We start from the raw sequence: 20,600 nt of genomic DNA, 5'->3' as shown, positions 1-20,600 counted from the left end.
TAATATTAAGTGAACATTAATAATTATAATGCTATTTATTTAAAAAAACGAAAACTGATGTGTAATATGAATCACCTTTTGTCTGCAGAGATATAAATATGTATAATTTTTTATTACATGATTTGGAAAAAATTCATAATAGAGGGCGCAGCTGCATATCGTCCTTTCCCTATATATGATCCTAGACTATTAATGATTAGTACGACAAATGTGATAAGGCGTTTGGGAGATGACTGTTGTTGGTTGACCCACAACTGTTCCTTCTTTAGTCTTTCATAATTGTTATTAAGAAAATTTTATAAATGGAAGGAAAAAGTCTAGAAGGATCCAAGCAATCGAGATTTCAGGTTGACAAAGTTGATTTTGTCATTGAAAAGCCTGTACTGAATTCAGAAATAAGCTTAGAATCCAAGTTAGAACTTGGTCTTAACACTAGTATTAATGGGCGTGGATCCTCAACAAATCATTCAGTTTCACTTTCAGGAAATTCAAATACCTACGAAAATACACAAAATGTCAGAAGTTTACGCCATTATACCAGAGAAGCTTTACCAAATGTTGACTTTTATCGAAATGTTATGTCTGTTCATGGATATTTACACCGTCCAACTCTGGATGAACTTCATCAAGCTACACATCAACATCAGGCAGGAGGAAACAAGGTAAAGACTTTAATTAGAACACTAAAAAAGAAAAGAAATAAAGGAAATGTTTGTGAATCTGGTTATTGGGAAGTTATTTATCGAAAACCTTCTGGTTTTATGCTATGTAAAAAAATATAACATCTGGCCAAAGTAGAAAAAATTATTGTAATTTTATAAATTACTTTCATGTAAATCAGTCGTTTGTTAATCTTTCATTTTAATTGCACATGAGTTTTTATTAATGACTGCATTTTTTTTTAACTTCTTACTGTCAGGTTGAAGTTCTGTGTTCTCCTCTATGAGTACTGTTACAGAGAGTAGATAAGAAATATATAAAGGACAGTCTAGTTATTTAAATTTTCGTGTCATACAGTGTGTATAATAGAAGACTATAGATGTTTAAGAAACGTGAAATGAATGGCATGACAGTCCTAGGCATATCACTCCCATTATCAGTGTAGATAAACATTATTAGAAATACTTACAGTAATACTAAAGATTTAAACAGGTAAATATGAGTAAATAATGATAACAAATCTTAGATAAAAGGTTGATACATTATGCCTTGTAGGTTTGGTTCCAGTAATGTTATGTGCATAGATGAGTAAGAAAAGTAAACAACTGAAAAGGAAGTCTATTATTATGATATATTCATGAGACATATGTTGTTGTTTTTAATTTAGCAGTAGTTATGAACCAGTATCACATCTCAGATCTAATAATATAAACAGTTGTCTTTGCAATGGATTGTTAGTCTTTCAAGCAATACCTTTTATTTTCTGCAGTGTTCTGTGATACTAGTAGGAAGTAGTTATACAGGGGAAAAATATATTAATTTTTCAGTGGAAATGAAAAGCCTAAACTACTTGTATTCATAAGGTCATATTTTCAACATTTTATTTCATTTCACCTATATTAACAGGTCGTTAAAGATATATGAAATTCCCTGAAAAAAAGATTAAAAAGATTATTTGGTATTATTATCAAATGATTAATCTTTCTAATAAAAGTATGCTTAAGCATCAACTAAACAGATCAGGTTATATTAAAATCAGCATATAAACTTTTTATGAAACCACTTATCTTTATGAATTTGAAATCTAAATACATAAAAGAATTAAACTTCGGTAATATTTTTGTCAAACATTCAGCCTTATGCTTCTACATTTTAAACTTTATAGCCACGTCATAATTTACAAAAATTCTGAAAACAAGAACTCCCTTACACTGAATGTTTATTTCATTTTAAGCAATTACTGTACAAAAACTGAGGTAATAAATATTAATTTAAGTCCGTTAATGCTGTACTGAATTTTTCAAGATCATATCAAAAGTTTACACTTTCTATTAAAAAGTTTTATATTTGTACAGTTACACATAAGAAGTTGTGTATATTTTAAATATATAAACTTGATTTCAGTACCATATCAAAGACAAATGGAAGAATGTGAACCACACCAGAAATGCGAAATATTTAAAGAGTCTGACTTTTTTTTTTAATAAAAACATTGTTTTACTATTTTCTTCAAAATTCATGGTAAAAGTGGTTTTTGTTCCAAACAGTTTGACTTGTTTGTGTCAATGATATGCATACATGATACTTGTTAATATTAAATTTGATTCTGTATTTCTGTAGTTATAGAACAGCATTGATCTTGACTATTCTTATTTTAGCTTTTACAATTGTATGTTGTGCTGTTGTTTAAAAAAAATTATATATCCCTCCCATCTTCATTGTGATGCTGACTATATTCATGCATATTGATGTTGCTGCAAACTATTTACAATCTTTGTGTACTACATTTGTAGGACTACATTTAAAAAAAAAGGAAACATGAGAGAAAAACTGTTCTCGAGGGAGTGGAAAGTTTTGTAAATAAGTTTAACAGCAGGTGCAGTAGGAACCAAGATACAACTTCCCCACACGTTTTACTGGATATTTGTATGTCATATAATTATTGAATTTTGTATACATTCACAGCATCTGCACTCGTACTGGACCCATGGTTGTTTTTATTGTGGGAAGAGTGAGGGTGGGCAAGTAAAAAGCCTATGCTTGAATTCAGAAATAAGCTTAGATTACAAGCTAGAGCTTGATCTCAACACTACAGGAGTGGATCATCATCTATTATTAGGATATTCAAATACATAAGATTTCAGAAGTTTGCACCATTACATAAGGGAAGCTTTACCAAATGTTGATTTTTTTCATTATTAGTATGTTTACAATGTGTATGTACAAGACTAATAGGTTAACTTGTACGAAACATTGACTTATCTTTGTTGATGTATGAATTTTGTATTTCAAGTTTGTTACATGCATTTTCATGCGAAACTATTTATACATTGTAATTACTTGAAAATAATCTGATTGTGAAATATTTTATTAACAATAAGTTTTAAAGTTTTGTTTTATTTTTAGATCCATAGCTTTAGACATTATTTCTATAGTTCACACTTTTTTGACTGTTTTTAACCAGACACATTGTTATATATTACTTCCTGGCAATATAAAAATTTTGATATTCTTGAAATAAACAAGAATATGTTCAATTTTCAGTTATGACTATAATTATGGGGATAATTATTTCATTAAGGCAGTTTACTTGCTCAGTGACATTAGTCACTGGCTAATTTAATTTGTCTGTGTAGCAGTATTTAAAATTTTCAATAAAGTAACATGCTGACTGAGTTTCCCAATTGATATAAACATAATATTCAAACAAATATACACACAGAGAAATGAAAATATCTGCCCCTTTTTCAAGCTTCATTGTGAAACTGTCCAAAATATTGATATGAATAATTAAAATTTATTTTTTTATGATTCTGTATGTCAAAAAGTTCTTAAGTTTACATCTAGACAACTGAAAAATGATGACTGAGTGAATTATGCACATTTTATTTGTACTTAAATCTAATGTAAAGTACATTTTTTTTATCCATAAGGTTTTTTTTTTTAGTTTATAAATAATATTTAGTGTATTTAATCTTTTATAAATTATGACACTTATTTTGTTCCAAACACTTAAGAAGCTTGTTGTAAGCATAGAAAGCCCAATTAAAATAACTAGCGCTAACCCAATACTTATATTTTTTGTCATAAAAATGCTATAAACCGGGTTTCGATACCCGTGGTGGGCAGAGCACAGATAGCCCATTGTGTAGCTTTGTGCTTAATTACAAACCAACAAACAAATATTTTTGTTATATTTCTCTGCTTCTCTTTGCATATATATATAAATAATATTTTTCTGTCCTTCAGTAATTGTAACAATAATAACTTGAGTAATTACTGTGTATTTGAATGAAATTTTTCATAAATTATGAAAGGACCCTGACTGATTGTTGTAACTATATAGTAGATAAAACCAACAACATTTAAATGTATTTGAAAATTATTAATAATATCACACTGAGTCATCAATTATAAAAGCAACTACAAAGTGATTTGGTCTTTTTATTGTTTTAATCTATGTGGTAGTAAATATTACCTCCTCACTTTTACCATGTTGTCTTTTATTTATGGTTTTGTTTCTCCATAGACCGAGATATTTTTTATGTGAGTAAATAGTTTATAATATTCTTTATGTATTGAATAAACCATATTTATAAAGAACAATTATATTTTATTGATAACCCATTTAGAGTATTAAAATTCATTTTGAAAATATAAACCTTTCTCATGGTCTTGTACAAAGTGTAAAGCAGCTCTAGCTTCAGCTTTACTTAAATGGGTGGTTGGGTGGGGGTGGAATGAGCCATATAATAAAAGCAAAATCTAAAATAAATGTAAAATTGTATTAATGTGCACTCACCCCAGCAGCACAATGGTATTTCTGCAGACTTACAACACTTGAAACCAGGTTTCCATACCTGTGATGGGCAGAGCACAGATAGCCTTGGTATGAAGCTGTTAATAGTGAGAAAAATAAATCGGTGTGTAGTAGGGAACGACCTAATTTAGATTTTCCGTTTTTCTTATAAACTAAAAATTGTTTGTATAAAAATTACATTAAAGCTGTATTTGCAACAACAACAAAAGGGGGGGATGCATTTAAAGTAAACAAATTCAATAAAATTGCCCTGTCTACTTCTTTCATGTACAGCTTTCAATTGGGATTATTTCATTAGTAAGTCAATTTAATACGTTTCTTCTTTGTTGACATATAGAACTGGCAAGTTTACATAAGTGGATCTTCTGATTAAAAAAAAAGATAAGTGTGATTACTCAGAGGCTTATTGAGGCTGGGGTCATCTCTATCTTTTGAGGCTCCTGGCTATAATAATAATAAAAAAAGATGATTAGTTTGTTTGGAAATTCGCGCAAAGCTACACGAGGGCTATCTGCGCTAGCCGTCCCTAATTTAGCAGTGAAAGACTAGAGGGAAGGCAGCTAGTCATCACCACCCACCGCCAAAGCTTGGGCTGCTCTTTTACCAATGATTAATGGGATTGACCAGAACATTATAATGCCCTCCCCCCCTCCCCGGCTGAAAGTGCGAGCATGTTTGGTGGGACGGGAATTCGAACCCTCGACCAGCAGATTGCGAGTCGAGCGCCCTAACCAGGCCTAAAAAATGATGACACATGAAAACAAAATAAGACAATCATTAGCCCAAAAGAAAAGTGAAACATAATTTGAATATTTAATCTGTGCGTGTCACACTTAACAAATGCAAAATAAATAACAAGTTTGTAAATTCAAGGCCCGGACCAAATGACCCTCCTCTAATTGACCCTGATGACGGCCACAGTGAGTGTCTTCAATATCTTAAGTAAAATATTCCCAAGAATTTCGAGTTAAAGTCTAGAAATTGTCTTTGAAGATTCACGCAGATAATTGGGAAAGAAATTGATCTTATTAATTGCGTATTGTTATGGTATGAACGCCTTTTCTTGGCTGACGAAGCATGATTACAATTAATTATATTTGTCATAACATGTTAGTATCAGGCTTATTATATTTTCTTGAAAAAGAAATCTGGGGTAGAGTTCTCGTCTCGTAATCTGAAGGTCGCGGGTTCGAATCCCCCTCACTGAACGTGTTCGTCCTTTCAACCGTCGGGGCAGTATAATGTTCGGTCAATACAACTATTCGTTGGTAAAAGTTTTGCCCAAGAGTTGACTAGCTGCTTTCCTCTAGTGTAACACTGCTAAATTAGAAATGACTAGAAAAGATAGCCCTCGTGTAGCTTTGCGCGAATTCAAAACAAACCAAACTAATTTTGGAAATCTGTTTATGGAGGAAGAGGTCTAGATTGAACCTGACCCTCCCAGGTCGCGCACAACGACCAAAAATACCGACACAGACCAGACTTTGGAAACCTGGTGACCATAACTGTGAATGAATATTTTAAAGTCGGTTGAAAAGCTGGTTACGTATTCGTCCAACTTATTGTGTTTAAAACGTGCAGATGAACAAAGGTCTGCCAATAACATTTATAGCAAATCGTACATAAATATCTAAATGATAATTGTTAAAAAAATGTTTTTTGTTATCTTTAATTTACTTTGATAAAAATGAAATAATAGGATGCTTTATATAAATGTCATAGCTATTAAATAAATATATAAATATTGTATAAATTAATATAATTTCGTCATAACAGAACAGGAAGCCAGGGTTTTGTTATTTATTATGTGCATAGCGTTCTTTATTCACTGCTGTAATACTAGAAAACGTCTGGTGATGGCGTAACAAAATATCGATTGACGCAGTTTTAAAGTAGATCATAACACTAGCAATACGTGAAATGGTGCAATACGGGTTTTTTTTAAATAAACATTTTCACAAATTTCAGTTAGTTAACGTGTTGTGAAACAATGATTCGTTGGCGATTTAAGATTATTTTAGTACGTGAAAATATTTTGTTTTAAAATACTGATGAAAAAATATGACATTTTCTGAGTTAAAAAGTAAATCGCGCTCAATGTTTACTGCATCAGTTACTAGATGTCGCAATCTATACCCTGTCTAATAGTATTGTAATAAACGAAAAACAAAATGCTTAGATTTTATGTCAGTTTGCTTTACATTACGATGTAAGCCAAACTGTATTTTATTACAGAAATCTAACATTTATTTTCTAAGCGTTGAAGGTACATGTCAGAGAGATTAAGATCGTGTTATTATTAATTTATTTTTAATTTTTCACGCCTTTGTGAACATAGAACATCGAAGACACATAGATATCCCAAAAACTATTAGTAATAGATTTTATTACAGATGTAGCAAACGTATGTTTAATCGTACAGGTGAAGCTTTCAAAAATAACACATACAGCCCAGTTCCTTCACAGCAAATGTTTGGCTAGTTTCTGGATAGTAAGGTCAAAGACCTGACAGTTAATGTAGACGTGGCCATGCAAAATGCCACGTTTTTTTGGAAAAGTAGTTGTTGTTTTTAGCGGCAGTGTTTCGGTACACGTGTTGATGCTTTCAGATATTCCATACATAAGTAAATGCTAGCAAATATAGGGATTGATTGTTCAAGCTTATAAATAATTTATACACGTGAGTTTCCTATAACACATAACACGTGGGATGGTTTCGGCCTCATATATAGAAAAGTCACGGAGCTTTTAATTTCCGCGTTTTCCTAGAAAGTTAAAATATTTGAAAGTCAAAATCATTAATACTTAAATATAATCACCAGCTTTTCCTTTTTATCGTTTTTGGTTTTACTTTACTGTACTTGCATTATAAATTATTGGGACGTACTTTCATTTATAAATACGGCATAAACTTTAGAATGACATTGTTGTGCATCTTATATTTATATACTCATTTAACCTTTTGATGCACGCCCTTAAAAAAAAACTAAAAACTAGATTATCAAATTATAATCATGGCAACTACATCATATGGCATTATCATATGACAATATAACCATGGTTTACCACACGAGTGGTAATGTGGTATCGAGAATTTGTCTCTTGGTCATTATATTTTATGGCCCACTTTAGGAAATTACTACCATAATGCCATTGAGATTTTATACTGTACCTGCTTACGACATTACTACTATATAGTTTAGTTTAGTGGATGGAACAGCCGAGATGGACCAATAGGTCCCATTTTGTCCCAAAATGTTTTATATTGTATATAGGCCTACTAGCAGAGAGGCGCAAAACAACTGCGGTCAAATTAATACCTTTATTGCGACAGTACTTCTTTAAATACAGGATTTCTAGAATAATACAAAAAAACTCCAATCGCACAAACCGAAATCTATAAGTTCACTTGTCTTAGGCCTAACATTAATTAATTGATTAAGCTATTATTAATACGGCCTATATTCGATAAAGAGATAAATTAACACTTTAACTTGTGTACGTGTTTTGCTTTAGTATAGCTAGGGCTAAACTTTACCGTACTTCATACTATCAGTGATTAAACTTGTAATATTATTCTACGAACTTTTTAAAAAATTTTGATAAGCTATTAATATGTCTATTAATATTGAGTACTGAAGTGTATTTACATTCGCTCTTTGTTTATTGCCGTTGAAGTGCGCGCGCATGCGTATTTAGATAGTAAGGTGAGCGCGCATTATCAGGACAGTCAAAAACTAAATATTATTATAATACATGTAGATTGTTCTGGAACTGTAAACTATCATTTGTCATCATAATATTTCCATAGCATTAATTAACATGAATATTTCTACTTGTTAAAATTAGTGTTAAAGCAATATTTCCATTCAGTATAAATAATGTGTATATATTTTTTTCTAGAATCACAAATCAGTCAAGGCAGAAGTAGTTACAACTGGAGCTATAAAGTTCGGTTGGATACAAGGAGTTTTGGTAAGTATTCTGTAATATACGCTTGATAATGAATTTTGAAAACGCTTGGATTTATGGACTTTTATTATAGAAATAACTTGGTTGTTAATTAATTGATGTGTGATAATATGTATACTGGATAACTGAATAAAATGCTGTGGATAATTATGAGGTACTTGTGTGCTGGGTAATTATGTGCTGGAAATAAATACCAATTATTTCAAATCTCTGTTATATTAATTTTTTGTGTCTAATGTCCATCTTGAGCATTCCAGTTTTGTTCTTATTAGAAATCTCCCCAAAATTGATGTTGTATATTCATAACTATTGAGGTACTAATGTGCTAGATTAGTATGTGCTTGGGTAGTTATGTGCTGAATAACTATTGAGGTACTAATGTGCTGGATAAGTATGTGCTTGGGTAGTTATGTGCTGGATAACTATTGAGATACTAATGTGCTGGATAACTATTGAGGTACTAATGTGCTGGATAACTATTGAGATACTAATGTGCTGGATAATTATGTGCTTGGGTAGTTATGTGCTGGATAACTATTGAGATACTAATGTGCTGGATAATTATGTGCTTGGGTAGTTATGTGCTGAATAACTATTGAGGTACTAATGTGCTAGATAAGTATGTGCTTGGATAGTTATGTGCTGGATAACTATTGAGGTACTAATGTGCTGGATAACTATTGAGGTACTAATGTGCTAGATTAGTATGTGCTTGGGTAGTTATGTGCTGGATAAATATATGTTTGAGTAGTTCTGTCCTGGATAACTATGCAGTGTGGTAGCTATGTGCTGAATTATACTACAGTTGATATTATATAACACAACAAATTATGTCAGATTATTGGATAATCGTTAGACTGCCTAATAATGCACAAGAATATGTAATTTATTTAATATTTAACTGTTACATGTTCATTAGATTCAATCTTTGTTTAGATACGATGCCTACTCAACATTTGGGGTGTTATGCTTTTCATTCGGTTGTCCTGGGTTGTGGGACAAGCCGGGATTGGTGAGTTAGAAGTCTGTTTGTTTTTATGTGTTACTTTTATTAGAGGGGAGGTTTTTTTACCTCAGAAATTGAAACAAGATATACATACTAACCACACAAGTTTTTTCTTTCTTTAAATTTGTTTGTGAGAATTCCAGTTTAGTGTTTTAGTATACAAGGAAACAATAACTAAATTGGCTTTAATCATCTTCCTAATATTTTCTTTAATACCAACTGTCTAATACAACTGTAGTAGTGTAATATAATACCAGTTATATCAACTGTGTTGTAACTTTTCCCCCACACTATATATATATATATATGCGATTGTGTGTTAACTTAGTTATCTATTTATTGATGTTTGTATGTATGTTTGGATAAGTAATCAAATACAAACCATAAGGTGTGCTTTGTAAACGCCCAAGTACATTTATAGTATGAAAACTGAGACATTCGTAGTTGAGGACACTCTTTATTACTGATGTTTCACACTTTAGATATTAGATATAAACCTTAAGTTATAAGTATGTCCATTTGCAATAATAATGTTTTTTCGTCTTTGAAAATGTTTTTATTCGGTAATACTACGTGGTTTGTTGGCAGTTGTGTCATCTGATGAAAGTAATGATAAATAATTATAGAAAACATAACAAGCAGCTGATTTTTGGTTAATTCAAAGCATAAATTCTGATTGCTTTTCTTGTACTTTGCATTTGATTTCAGGGTTAGCATGTGTTGTCATTCTTCTGTCCATGTTGGTTACAATCTTGACAACAATATCAATGTCAGCCATATGCACCAATGGAGAGGTGAAGGGAGGTGGGTTGTGCTATTTAGTTTAATTGTGTCTGTATTGTTTTTGGCTTTGTAAGAACTACAAAATATAATTAAAAGTCAGTTCTGCTCCTCTCTCATACTTCTGAACACCTTATATAAATTAAAATGTAAGAAAGCTAGCAAATTATCTGGTTAAGCTCAACTCAGCAACATTAATTATTTTAAGTAAATGTAGTATATAAATACAGTACTTTATATAAAATTTTATTGTGTGTACACCTTTTACAAGCTGGTGAAGAATTATTACAATTATATTTGCCATAAGACATTAACATTAGGCCTGTTACTGCATTTATTGTATCCCAGCCAGCCTGAAGAGATTTGAATTGAGCAAAATAAGTCATCAACAATGGATATGACAAATGTATTGTGGTTGGAATACTATTATTATACACTTTTAAGAATCTTAAAAAGTTCCTAAGGGACTAGATAAAGAATACAATGTTAAAAAATATGTAATAGGCCTAATACTAATGTCTTATGTTTAGAATAATTTATGTAAGATTTGTTTTTAAAGCAATCTTTATATTTGCAGTTCTTAAAACTACTGAATAACTCGTGTATATGACATTTAACAGTTATCAAAATATTTTTTCATTTCTTTAGGTGGGTCATACTACATGATTTCACGGAGTTTGGGACCTGAATTTGGTGGTGCCATTGGTTTAATATTCTCTATAGCAAGTGCAGTTGCTGTGGCTATGTATGTTGTAGGCTTTGGGGAGACATTAAAAGACCTGCTTCAAGTAGGTCGTAAACTTTAGCTTTGAGTTGTAGCTCTCAGAAATGTGTATTAGACTTACACAAATTCAACTGTAGTAAACCTTATTATTTGGTAATTCTAAAATATTTACTGTATTTTGACCACAAAGACAACTTCCTTTTGTGTTCTTGTGTAACAAATATTTTCTGCTAAACTTCGTGTTCTCGACATGATGAAAAATTCAGGTGCTAAGACAAAAAATCATTTTCTTGTCTCAATTAATTTGAGTTGTGTAATAAAAAATGCATTTCTTTTTTGATTTATAGTCCCATGAATTAATTATTATTGATGGAGGAATGAATGACGTTCGCATCATTGGAAGTGTAACAGTATTGGTTTTGCTTGGAATAACGTTGATTGGGTCTCAATGGGAATCAAAGGTAAACTGCATGAGTGTTATATAATCTCTCAAAACTGTTGTGTTTCAATAAGATACATGTACATTCCATTGTGTGTTCAGAGTAAATCAAATCTAATCTGTATGTTACTCTTCATCAAGTAAATTAAACATACTGCTCCATACAAGATGCAGAAGAACAAGTGTATTTACCTCTACATCAAGGTGGAAAAGAATGTTATATCTCAAGAAGCAGTGAGCAAATATATATGTACCAAAAAATTGCTGTATTCATAAAATTATTGCTCAACATTTTTAATAGCAGCTAGATTTTAGGACACAGTTGTTAATATATTTAAGTGATTAGGTTTAGAGTAAATAACTAATTGGATGTAGTGTGAGTCCATTTTATATAATTTCGTATTTGGTTTTAGCTTGTTAGCTATGTGTGCTACGTACATTATAATTACATTCGCTTTTGGATAAAATAGAATAAAATGATGATTAATTTTCTCAGACAATAACAATTAAAAGCACCTAAAATGTTTCTTAAACTTATTGTGGGAGGATTAGGTGTTTCTGTAGTTTCCATGACAACTGAAGTATCACTTCTTGTAATTTTGTTATTGTTAGAAGTCTCTCAAAATCAGTTAGTATCAAGTGTGACGTCTGGTGTGAAAAAAATTCCTATTAAAGATGGGCTACAATATCATATGCTAATTTCAAATGGATAGTCAAATATTAAGTTTCTCATTAAGATAATACTAAAGTAGAAGGCTATATATATAATATTAACTTGTTTGATCAACTGAAATTAGATTCTCTACTTAAATAGGTATGTGTATGTATAAATTTTGAACATCAAAAACCTTTTCATATTTTATGTTTTGAGTGTAGACTAATTATTGTATATTTAAAATTTTGTTATTTATATTGCACAAAATTTCAAAGATGGCTATGTACATCTTTTCCTTTTTTTTTCAGACTCAGATAGTTTTGCTTTTTATACTTTTGATTGCCATGGGAGACTTTTTGATTGGTTGTCTTCTTTCACCAAACATCACCCAGCAGGCTAGAGGGTTTGTTGGTTGGGATGGTAAGTTTCGATCTTGATGTATTCTTTTATGTTTTGCATGCATGGTTAGCACTTCTAAGTACAACAGGTTATAATTCTTTTCTTTAAACCTGTGAGCATGCACACACACACACATTTATGTCATATTGGTTGATGCACTTTGCTTCAGCTTGTATATTAGAAAAAAAGGTAGTTAATGGCATACTATCTCATTACAATAACAATACTGAATTAAATCCCTTTTCAAAATGTCCCTGATTTGCGGAAGTTGAGCCCATGAATGAGCTGGACAGCAGTTCTCAAACTTTTGTAACACTTGGACCCCTTTTAATTTAAAGTTTTTCATGGACCCCCCCCCCAAAAATCTATTGATGTTTTTGTTTTCTAAAAAAAAAGACTCCATGTATATAAAAAGCTGTATTCCAAAATTAAATGTTTTAATTCATAACAAAATAAATATTTTTAACTATATAAATCATATTTCTTAAGATATTTTTGTGAAATTTCGGACAAGACTCGCAGACCCCAATTTGTGAAACTCTGAGCTAAAAAGTTATCAATAACTTGATCTGAAAGTTTAATTTTATTGAATTATTCCCACATTTAAAATGGCACAAAAATATCAGTGAATTAATTTTCTAGCAACAGCCATCAAAGTTCTTAAGAATATGCAAAGTATGCAAGTCTGTCATGAAGTACAGGGATATCACAAATGTTTTCCACAATAATTAGTTTTTCATTATCGTTTTAGGACCTGCATAATGTTAATTTATACATATTGATCAACATCCAGACCTAAAGAAAAACAGTTATGATAGTGACTTCTCGTGTTTTTATTAATCAATCGAAAGTTAAAAACAATTTAGAGTTTGTTAAAATATGTGAGATTCTGTAATCACTGTATGTGACTGCTTGCATCTAGTTCTTATACCACTTTGTGTGCTGTAGTTTCAATTTAATCCCGAGCACATGCATGTGTAAACCAGCCTCTTGTCAATCTTTATTTTAAGTTCGAAGATTAAGGTGCTTTTATTTAACAATTAATCGTATAAATATTTATGCTTAATTACTAATTATTTCAAGTCCTAGTTATAGTAATTCCTTGTATCTGCTAACCAACCTAAGTATTGGATTATGCAATTAATTTTCACTTTATTATGAAAGTATTGATTAGAATGTTCATAAGTGTCATATTGGAATAAACTTAGAATTTAGTTTACCTCCTAAATAAACCAATCGAAGCTGCTGTAGTTTACCTTGTTATGAACTGATTTTACTTTTGTTTTTAATTTTTGTACATTTTTCCATTTCCTATTTAGTTTATGGTAGAGGATAAAACTTTAAATCGGTTGTATTTTATAAGCACAAAATGGTTTAACAGTTGTTTGATGTGTGTATTTAAAATATTTCTAAAACTAATCACTACATAATGAATGCAAGCTGTTTTAAGGTGGTTGTAATGTCTGATTATCATGCATATTCTAACATATTGCTTTCCTATATTCTATAAATCAAAGTTTAAGTTAGTCTCTTTTATAAATGTTTCTACTAGTGTGTGTTTTTAGTTTTGAAACACAGGCAACTTTACTAGTTTACTTAAAGTTCATTTACATGGAACATTCGTTAATACTGTATATTGACATTAAATACATTTGGTCTTATCAGTTGCTCTGATCAAAGAAAACCTTCGACCTAATTTCCGTGGAGAAGACTTTTTCTCTGTGTTTTCAGTATTTTTTCCAGCAGCGACGGGAATCCTAGCTGGTGCAAATATTAGTGGAGATCTAACTGTAAGTTAATCAGGATACTTTACATACACATAGTAGAAATGATTATGCATATGCATTGATTAAGTCTTGTGTTATAGTTGTGGAAAATTGTTTTGCAAGAATCAATAAATGGTGCAAATAGATTTCAAATAAAAATATGTAACAAAATTGAAAAAAAAAAAAACAACTTTTGAAGATTTATCACAAGGGCAGCTGAAAAAATAGATCTTGTCTTAAGATAAATATGATTGGTGTTATTCATGACTAGTGGATGTTGAACATTGATACAGATGTTGCCGTGTGATTGTTGTATGATATCACATGTATTGACATGCTGTTCTACTTGATTGTTGAGTGTTGTATCCAGAATAAAGAAGACCAACTCTCGTAACAGACTTCATGAATCGGTTAAAGAAAAAGTTATAGACTGTATAAGCCTAATGGTCGGTTCGAGTAGTTTTGTAATTCCAATATTTTATGCTTTACCAAAAGTTCACAAAATAGGAGATTACTATAGCCTCATAATTTCAGTTATACATCTAGCTAAATTTTTAGCTTGAAAGTATTTTTTCTTGAGTAATAAAAATAGTTATACCATTAAAAATTCCATAGAATTTGTTGAATAAATGTGTAAGGTGAATCTAAATAGTAATGATATGTTTGTATCTTTTGATATTGTATCATTATTCATGAAAGTACCTATTGATACAGCTATCAGTTGTTTTGAAGGCAAATTACGTGTAAACAACGTACCAGTCTTTGAAATTTTAGACACGATAAACTTAACAAAAACTTGTGTTGAAAACTTATATTTTCAATTCAATTATAAGATCTATAAACAGACTGAATGCGTAGCTGTGGGTTCTTCGTTATCTCCTTTGTACTGTGATATTTTTAGGGATAGGTTTGAAACTGATGCTGTACAGAATGCCAAATTTATACTGGAAATATGGATTAGGTACGTCAACGACACATTCATGTTGTGATGGCATGGTAAAGAGAACTTGCTAGAGAACTTAAATAGCCTCGAACCTTCTATTCAATTTACTCACGAAGTTGAAGAAAACAACAGCTAACCATTTTTGGACTTACTTGTTCAGAAAAACAATAATCAGTTTGAAACTACGGTCTGTCGTAAATCGTTTTTCTGTTATCATGCCGCAACACCAAGAATCACGTTATCCAAGGTTAAAAAAATGTCAGCTTTTTACTCTTATGTTTACAGGTCTTTAAAACTATGTTCTAATTCAGCAGATTTAAAAAATGAACAGTTATTTATTAAACATATAGCATTAGATAGAGGTTTGTTGCCTCATATTGTCGATAGAGTTCTTAGAAAATTTAACAAAATAAATGTTGGACAAAAAAGTAAACTAAAATCAACATTTGATAAAAAATAGATAAAAAAGAAATGTTGTTTTTACCATATATCCCAGGTTTATCATGTCAAATTTTTCATAAATTCAGAAAACAAAACAAAAAATCTTATTGCCATTTACAGACTATTGAATGAAATTAGTCAGATATTAAGTAAAACTATAGATGCAATAAATCTAATAAAGAAAACGGGTATATATAAAGTTCAATGTGAATGTGGTCGTGCGTACATTGGTCAAACTAGAAGAAACTTAAAATTTAGAATAAATGAACATAGGAGTAATGTTAAAAACAAAAGTAAAAACTCTGAATTAGCTGAACATGTAAATTATACTGGACATGTCATCCAATAGGGAAAAAACAGTTATTTTGGCTCAACCGAATAATATGACTGCTAGAAATATTAAAGAAACCATTGAAATAATGAAACACAGCAAAAACAACATGACCCTAAATAAGGATAAAGGGTTAGAAAGTATGTACATGTCGTGATCTTCTTTTTTTGAATTGTAAACTAGTAGTCACATGACCATGACTTTTGTAATTATATAGCACATAGTAACTGTTTTTCATACTCCTGAAGATGACATGAAACCATGTTGAAACATGTAAAGTGACTTTCACAACCATTGATCAATTTAAATAAAGATATTACTTGTGTAATATTAAACATTGCTCATTTGTGGATTTTGATATTTTAAACATATACACAAGTTTCTTGAATTTTAACCTTTTAATAAAGAATACCTTATTTCAAATATGTTCAAGTGTGTTTCTACTGCATCAGAGAGAGAGAACACTTGCTACTACCTCTAGACCTGAAATGGATCCCAGATTCTCAACTGATTTTTTTTGTCTTAAATGTTGGAACCTTTCATATTTTTTCTTGCTTTAAGTTCACTTACATGAGATATGTGGCTGTTTGTAGTCATGTTGTTAACGTTGGTATGTTGTGCGACATTGTTTTTAATGTTGTATCTATATATCACATGATAGTTGAATGTTTAAATACACTAAACTAATATATACATAAAGCACAAAAATCTGTGTCTGTTTGTCCATTATTTAACTACTCCTGGGCCACTGGACCAAACTTAACTAAACTTTGTGGGATGATAGTTATTATTGAACATTTATTATCTTGGACATAAGTTAATGCTAACTACATTCATAGGTGGCGCTACATCCTTACACTTAAAAAAAAGTATCAAATCATATATATATATATATTGAGAACTATGTTGTCTGTCTCCAATTTGAAAAGCTGTGCACGCAGGTAAAGCTGAATATTCATTTTTTGAAATAACTGGAGAACAGTATAAATGATGTTGATGCAAAACTTTATTTCATAAGCAGGATATTCTACACAAAGTTGTTAGGAATTAGTCACATTATTTTTCACATTTCAAACTGTGATATAACAATAAAATTGTAGACTTACCATATGTTATTATTCAGTGACTCTTAGCATGACTAAAATGCTCAACAATTACTTTTCACAGTGGGTGGTATAAGTAGCTCAGAGCTTTGGCTCTGAATGAAACCAAGAATGCAACACAATTAACCTTTTTAGTGTCCCTGAAATAATTTAACCCTATCGCCATGGGTACCCTTTACTGTGCATAAAACAAAGTTTTAGTGTCTTACATTCAAAATTTTATTAAACTCTTTTTTGTTTATGTTATACCAATTAGAATAGCATAAAATTTTAGCTAATAATCCATATTTTAGTAGTATATAAGTTTTAGGTTCTTAATTCTACAAGGCAATATTTAAAAAAATTCAGAATTTCCCCTAGTGTGACCCACGTGACACATTTTCTCTTAGCTTGTCATCTTCCCTATTTTATCCACCACCCCTTCAAAAAAGTATGAAATTAAACATCCTATATATCTCAAACAGTGTGCTAGCACTCTCTGTGGAGGAATGCAATGAAGAAAATATCCACTAATATTGCAATAATACATAAACTGAGCTGAAGTTTCTATTCCAACACTCACAATAAGGCTGATATGAAGAACCATTTTTTTAATTATACCAACTTCCTACTTTGACCTGTGACCTTTCAACTTCAGCCCATACAAAACTTCTGTGGCCCCATGACAGTCTGTTAATTAATCATGTGAAACACTGTGGAAAGACATTAAGAGCTGGCTGTTGAAAGCAGGTAACAAAAAACACACCTGTTGCCACTACTTTGGCTGCTACCTCTTTCACAAAGCCACCCTGACCATTGCACAGTGCATATCATGTTTTAAGTATATACATATTGAGTTCTTAAAGTTATACAAAACTTTTGGTGAGGTAATAATGAATAATGAAATAATATGTTATAAATAAATTTTGTGAAAGTTATGATTTTTATGTTATTTATCATAGCATCCACCCCCCACATTTTCTTTGTTCATAACCTGGACAAAGGATGAGTACCTCAGCTTGTCAATTGTAAACCAGGAGAGAATGAAACCATCAGTATCAGGGAATAAACTGGTTTCTTTCTTTAACTTAAGGTTATTTTTGTCAGCATTGAAAGAAGTTTAAGACTGACACAAAACTTAATAGAATTATGCCAAATTGATGTAGGATTTTGAATATATTGCAGGACCCCCAGCGAGCCATTCCTAAAGGAACGTTTCTGGCTATTTTCATTACATGCACAATGTATATCTTGTTTGCTGTAATTTCTGGTTGCACATGTCTTCGTGATGCTAATGGAGTGGAGTTGTTTGTGACAAATGGAACAATTGAAATGATACAAAACTGTTCATATGGGCCTGAAGGAAGATGTCCTTTTGGACTTATGAATTTTTATCAGGTTAGCATTTTTTTTCATTACTGGACCTATTCTCATATCAGATAGATCCCATATTTTATTATTTTTAATGCTGTTGTTTTTGTAGTACATATATAGGTGCTGTATATACTTGTTTGTTGTTGTTGTAATTTTTTTTTTATTAATGAGATAAACAGTTATCGCTTAAGTATATAAATATATAACATGTTTTATTATTTTTAATGTAATTTGTATTTTAAACTTTAAATTTTCAGTTGTCATTCTATCTATTATTTTCTGTAGGTAATGGAATTAATTTCTGCCTTTGGACCCTTAATCTATGCCGGAATCTTTGCAGCAACATTGTCCTCTGCTCTTGCTAGTCTCGTTAGTGCCCCAAAAGTTTTTCAGGTAATTTTGTTTTCTGTTTTATCCTTGCTCAATGAATATATATAATATTATATATGTAAGTAAAATTCAAAATAGATAGACTTACCTGTGGAATGTGAATAACCTTTCTATTTTAAGTTGTTTTCATGCTGTCAACAAATTCGACTAAAATTCTGAGTCCTTTACATATTTGTTGATGAAATTATTTTAATTGGTCAGTGTTTCACTTTATTTGTTTTGTTTAACATCTTGTAATTTTCATGTCTACACAATTGTTTTATTATCACAATGCTGAGCATGTTTCAGTTTTCTATAGTTCTCCACTTTCCCACTACTTAGATACAGGCCTGCCGCAGAAGTGGGCAAAGAGGGCAACTGCTGAGGTGCCTGGGCGAATGAAATCTGTTTATGCCGTAAAGCAAGTTTTTACGCTTATATAGTGAGCTGAAAACGGCTGCTGCTATGATCTTGCCTTGTTTATGAGCTTGTCGCTGTCCTAATTTAGGATCTTCTTTTTAATGAGTTCTTAAAAATGTTACAAAAGAGAGAGAAAGGAGGCTCGGTGAGGATGTTTGCCCTGGGGCCCGTGCTGGCTCTCGACACGCCTGCTCATATAACTTAATGTACTTATGTCAGTTATGCTTTCCACCATAATCCAGATTTTATTGTTCACAGTTGTGATATTAACATGCTGCAGTGAATTCAGGAATCAAAATTAATTCTGATGCAATATTTCCAATAATATTTAAATTTTTACAACTTCTTTAGAAGCCCTACTCATTTAGTATGCCTCTGGCATGCAGGCTTGTTTTGTGGCTGCATTTTCAATCCTTATTCATCAACAAGTTCTGGCTGCTAATGCCAAATTGTCTGCTGTTTCCCATGGCAGGTTTCACAGTTTGTGTGTACGGTCAATTTAATTTGCATAACAACTTCCTTTCTTTTTTGTATCATAACCAAGGCTTACCAGCTTATCCATAGCCAATTACAGAACCACCTTCAGATGCCATGAATGCCATAATTCTCTTTTGTCTCCATTGTTCAAAGACCTCTATAGAGCCTATAGTCTTCAACAACGTATATTTTCAACGTATTTTCTTAAATCTCATGGAGGCAGTAAATTTAAGTGAGTTTAAGAGAAAGCTTAATAACTATATGAATAATAAGGGCTGGCTTTAAGCTTATTTTTTTTAAATTTATTTATTCAGTAGTAGTTTAGTTTAGAGGATCGAACATCCGAGATGGACTAATAAGTCGCTTGTTGTTCCAAAACATTATGTTCTTGGATTTTTCCCCTTAGCAACTTCTTGTTGAATCATATTTTCTTTTATTATTGGCATTGCATGAGATGACATTCTGATATCAATACCTTTGTTTCTCATACCTTATTTTCTCAGGAAGCCTTATACCTGTACTCTGATCGAGTCTGGCTGTGAAAGAAGGTAACTGTACATTATTTTTTACCTGTTATGTTATGTACTCTGATTGACCCTGACTTACATTTAGAAGAATTCCTTTTATACCCTTTCATTGTTATTTTGTACATACTAAATATTTCAGAGGGTCTTGGAAAAGGTTGTGCATACCTTACAATGAATCATGCTATTTAAATCTTGCTGCTACTACTTTAACAAATTGTGCATACCTTACAATGAATCATGCTCTTTAGATCTTGCTGCTACTACTTTAACAAATTGTGCATACCTTACAATGAATCATGCTCTTTAGATCTTGCTGCTACTACTTTAACAAATTGTGCATACCTTACAATGAATCATGCTCTTTAAATCTTGCTGCTACTACTTTAACAAATTGTGCATACCTTACAATGAATCA

General features: G+C 31.2%; 1 protein-coding gene across 1 annotated transcript in view; it reads left to right on the top strand.

Annotated features, from left to right (window-relative positions):
• The first annotated feature begins 223 nt into the window (after positions 1-223).
• Positions 224-20,600, top strand: part of LOC106465595 (solute carrier family 12 member 2-like) — a 49,684-nt gene continuing 29,307 nt past the window's right edge. The window contains exons 1-10 of the mRNA XM_022393526.1: positions 224-662; positions 8,384-8,455; positions 9,389-9,464; positions 10,167-10,262; positions 10,887-11,026; positions 11,310-11,423; positions 12,365-12,476; positions 14,121-14,245; positions 18,204-18,416; positions 18,678-18,785. Of these exons, the coding sequence (XP_022249234.1) occupies positions 303-662; positions 8,384-8,455; positions 9,389-9,464; positions 10,167-10,262; positions 10,887-11,026; positions 11,310-11,423; positions 12,365-12,476; positions 14,121-14,245; positions 18,204-18,416; positions 18,678-18,785 (1,416 nt within the window). The 5' untranslated portion in view covers positions 224-302. The remainder of the gene's footprint in view (positions 663-8,383; positions 8,456-9,388; positions 9,465-10,166; positions 10,263-10,886; positions 11,027-11,309; positions 11,424-12,364; positions 12,477-14,120; positions 14,246-18,203; positions 18,417-18,677; positions 18,786-20,600) is intronic.

Source organism: Limulus polyphemus, unplaced genomic scaffold (genome assembly GCF_000517525.1).
Source record: "Limulus polyphemus unplaced genomic scaffold, Limulus_polyphemus-2.1.2 Scaffold1994, whole genome shotgun sequence".
In the NCBI taxonomy this organism is placed as follows: domain Eukaryota; kingdom Metazoa; phylum Arthropoda; class Merostomata; order Xiphosura; family Limulidae; genus Limulus; species Limulus polyphemus.
Note: the sequence above shows the minus strand (reverse complement) of the source record. Positions and strands in the feature narration are given on the sequence as shown.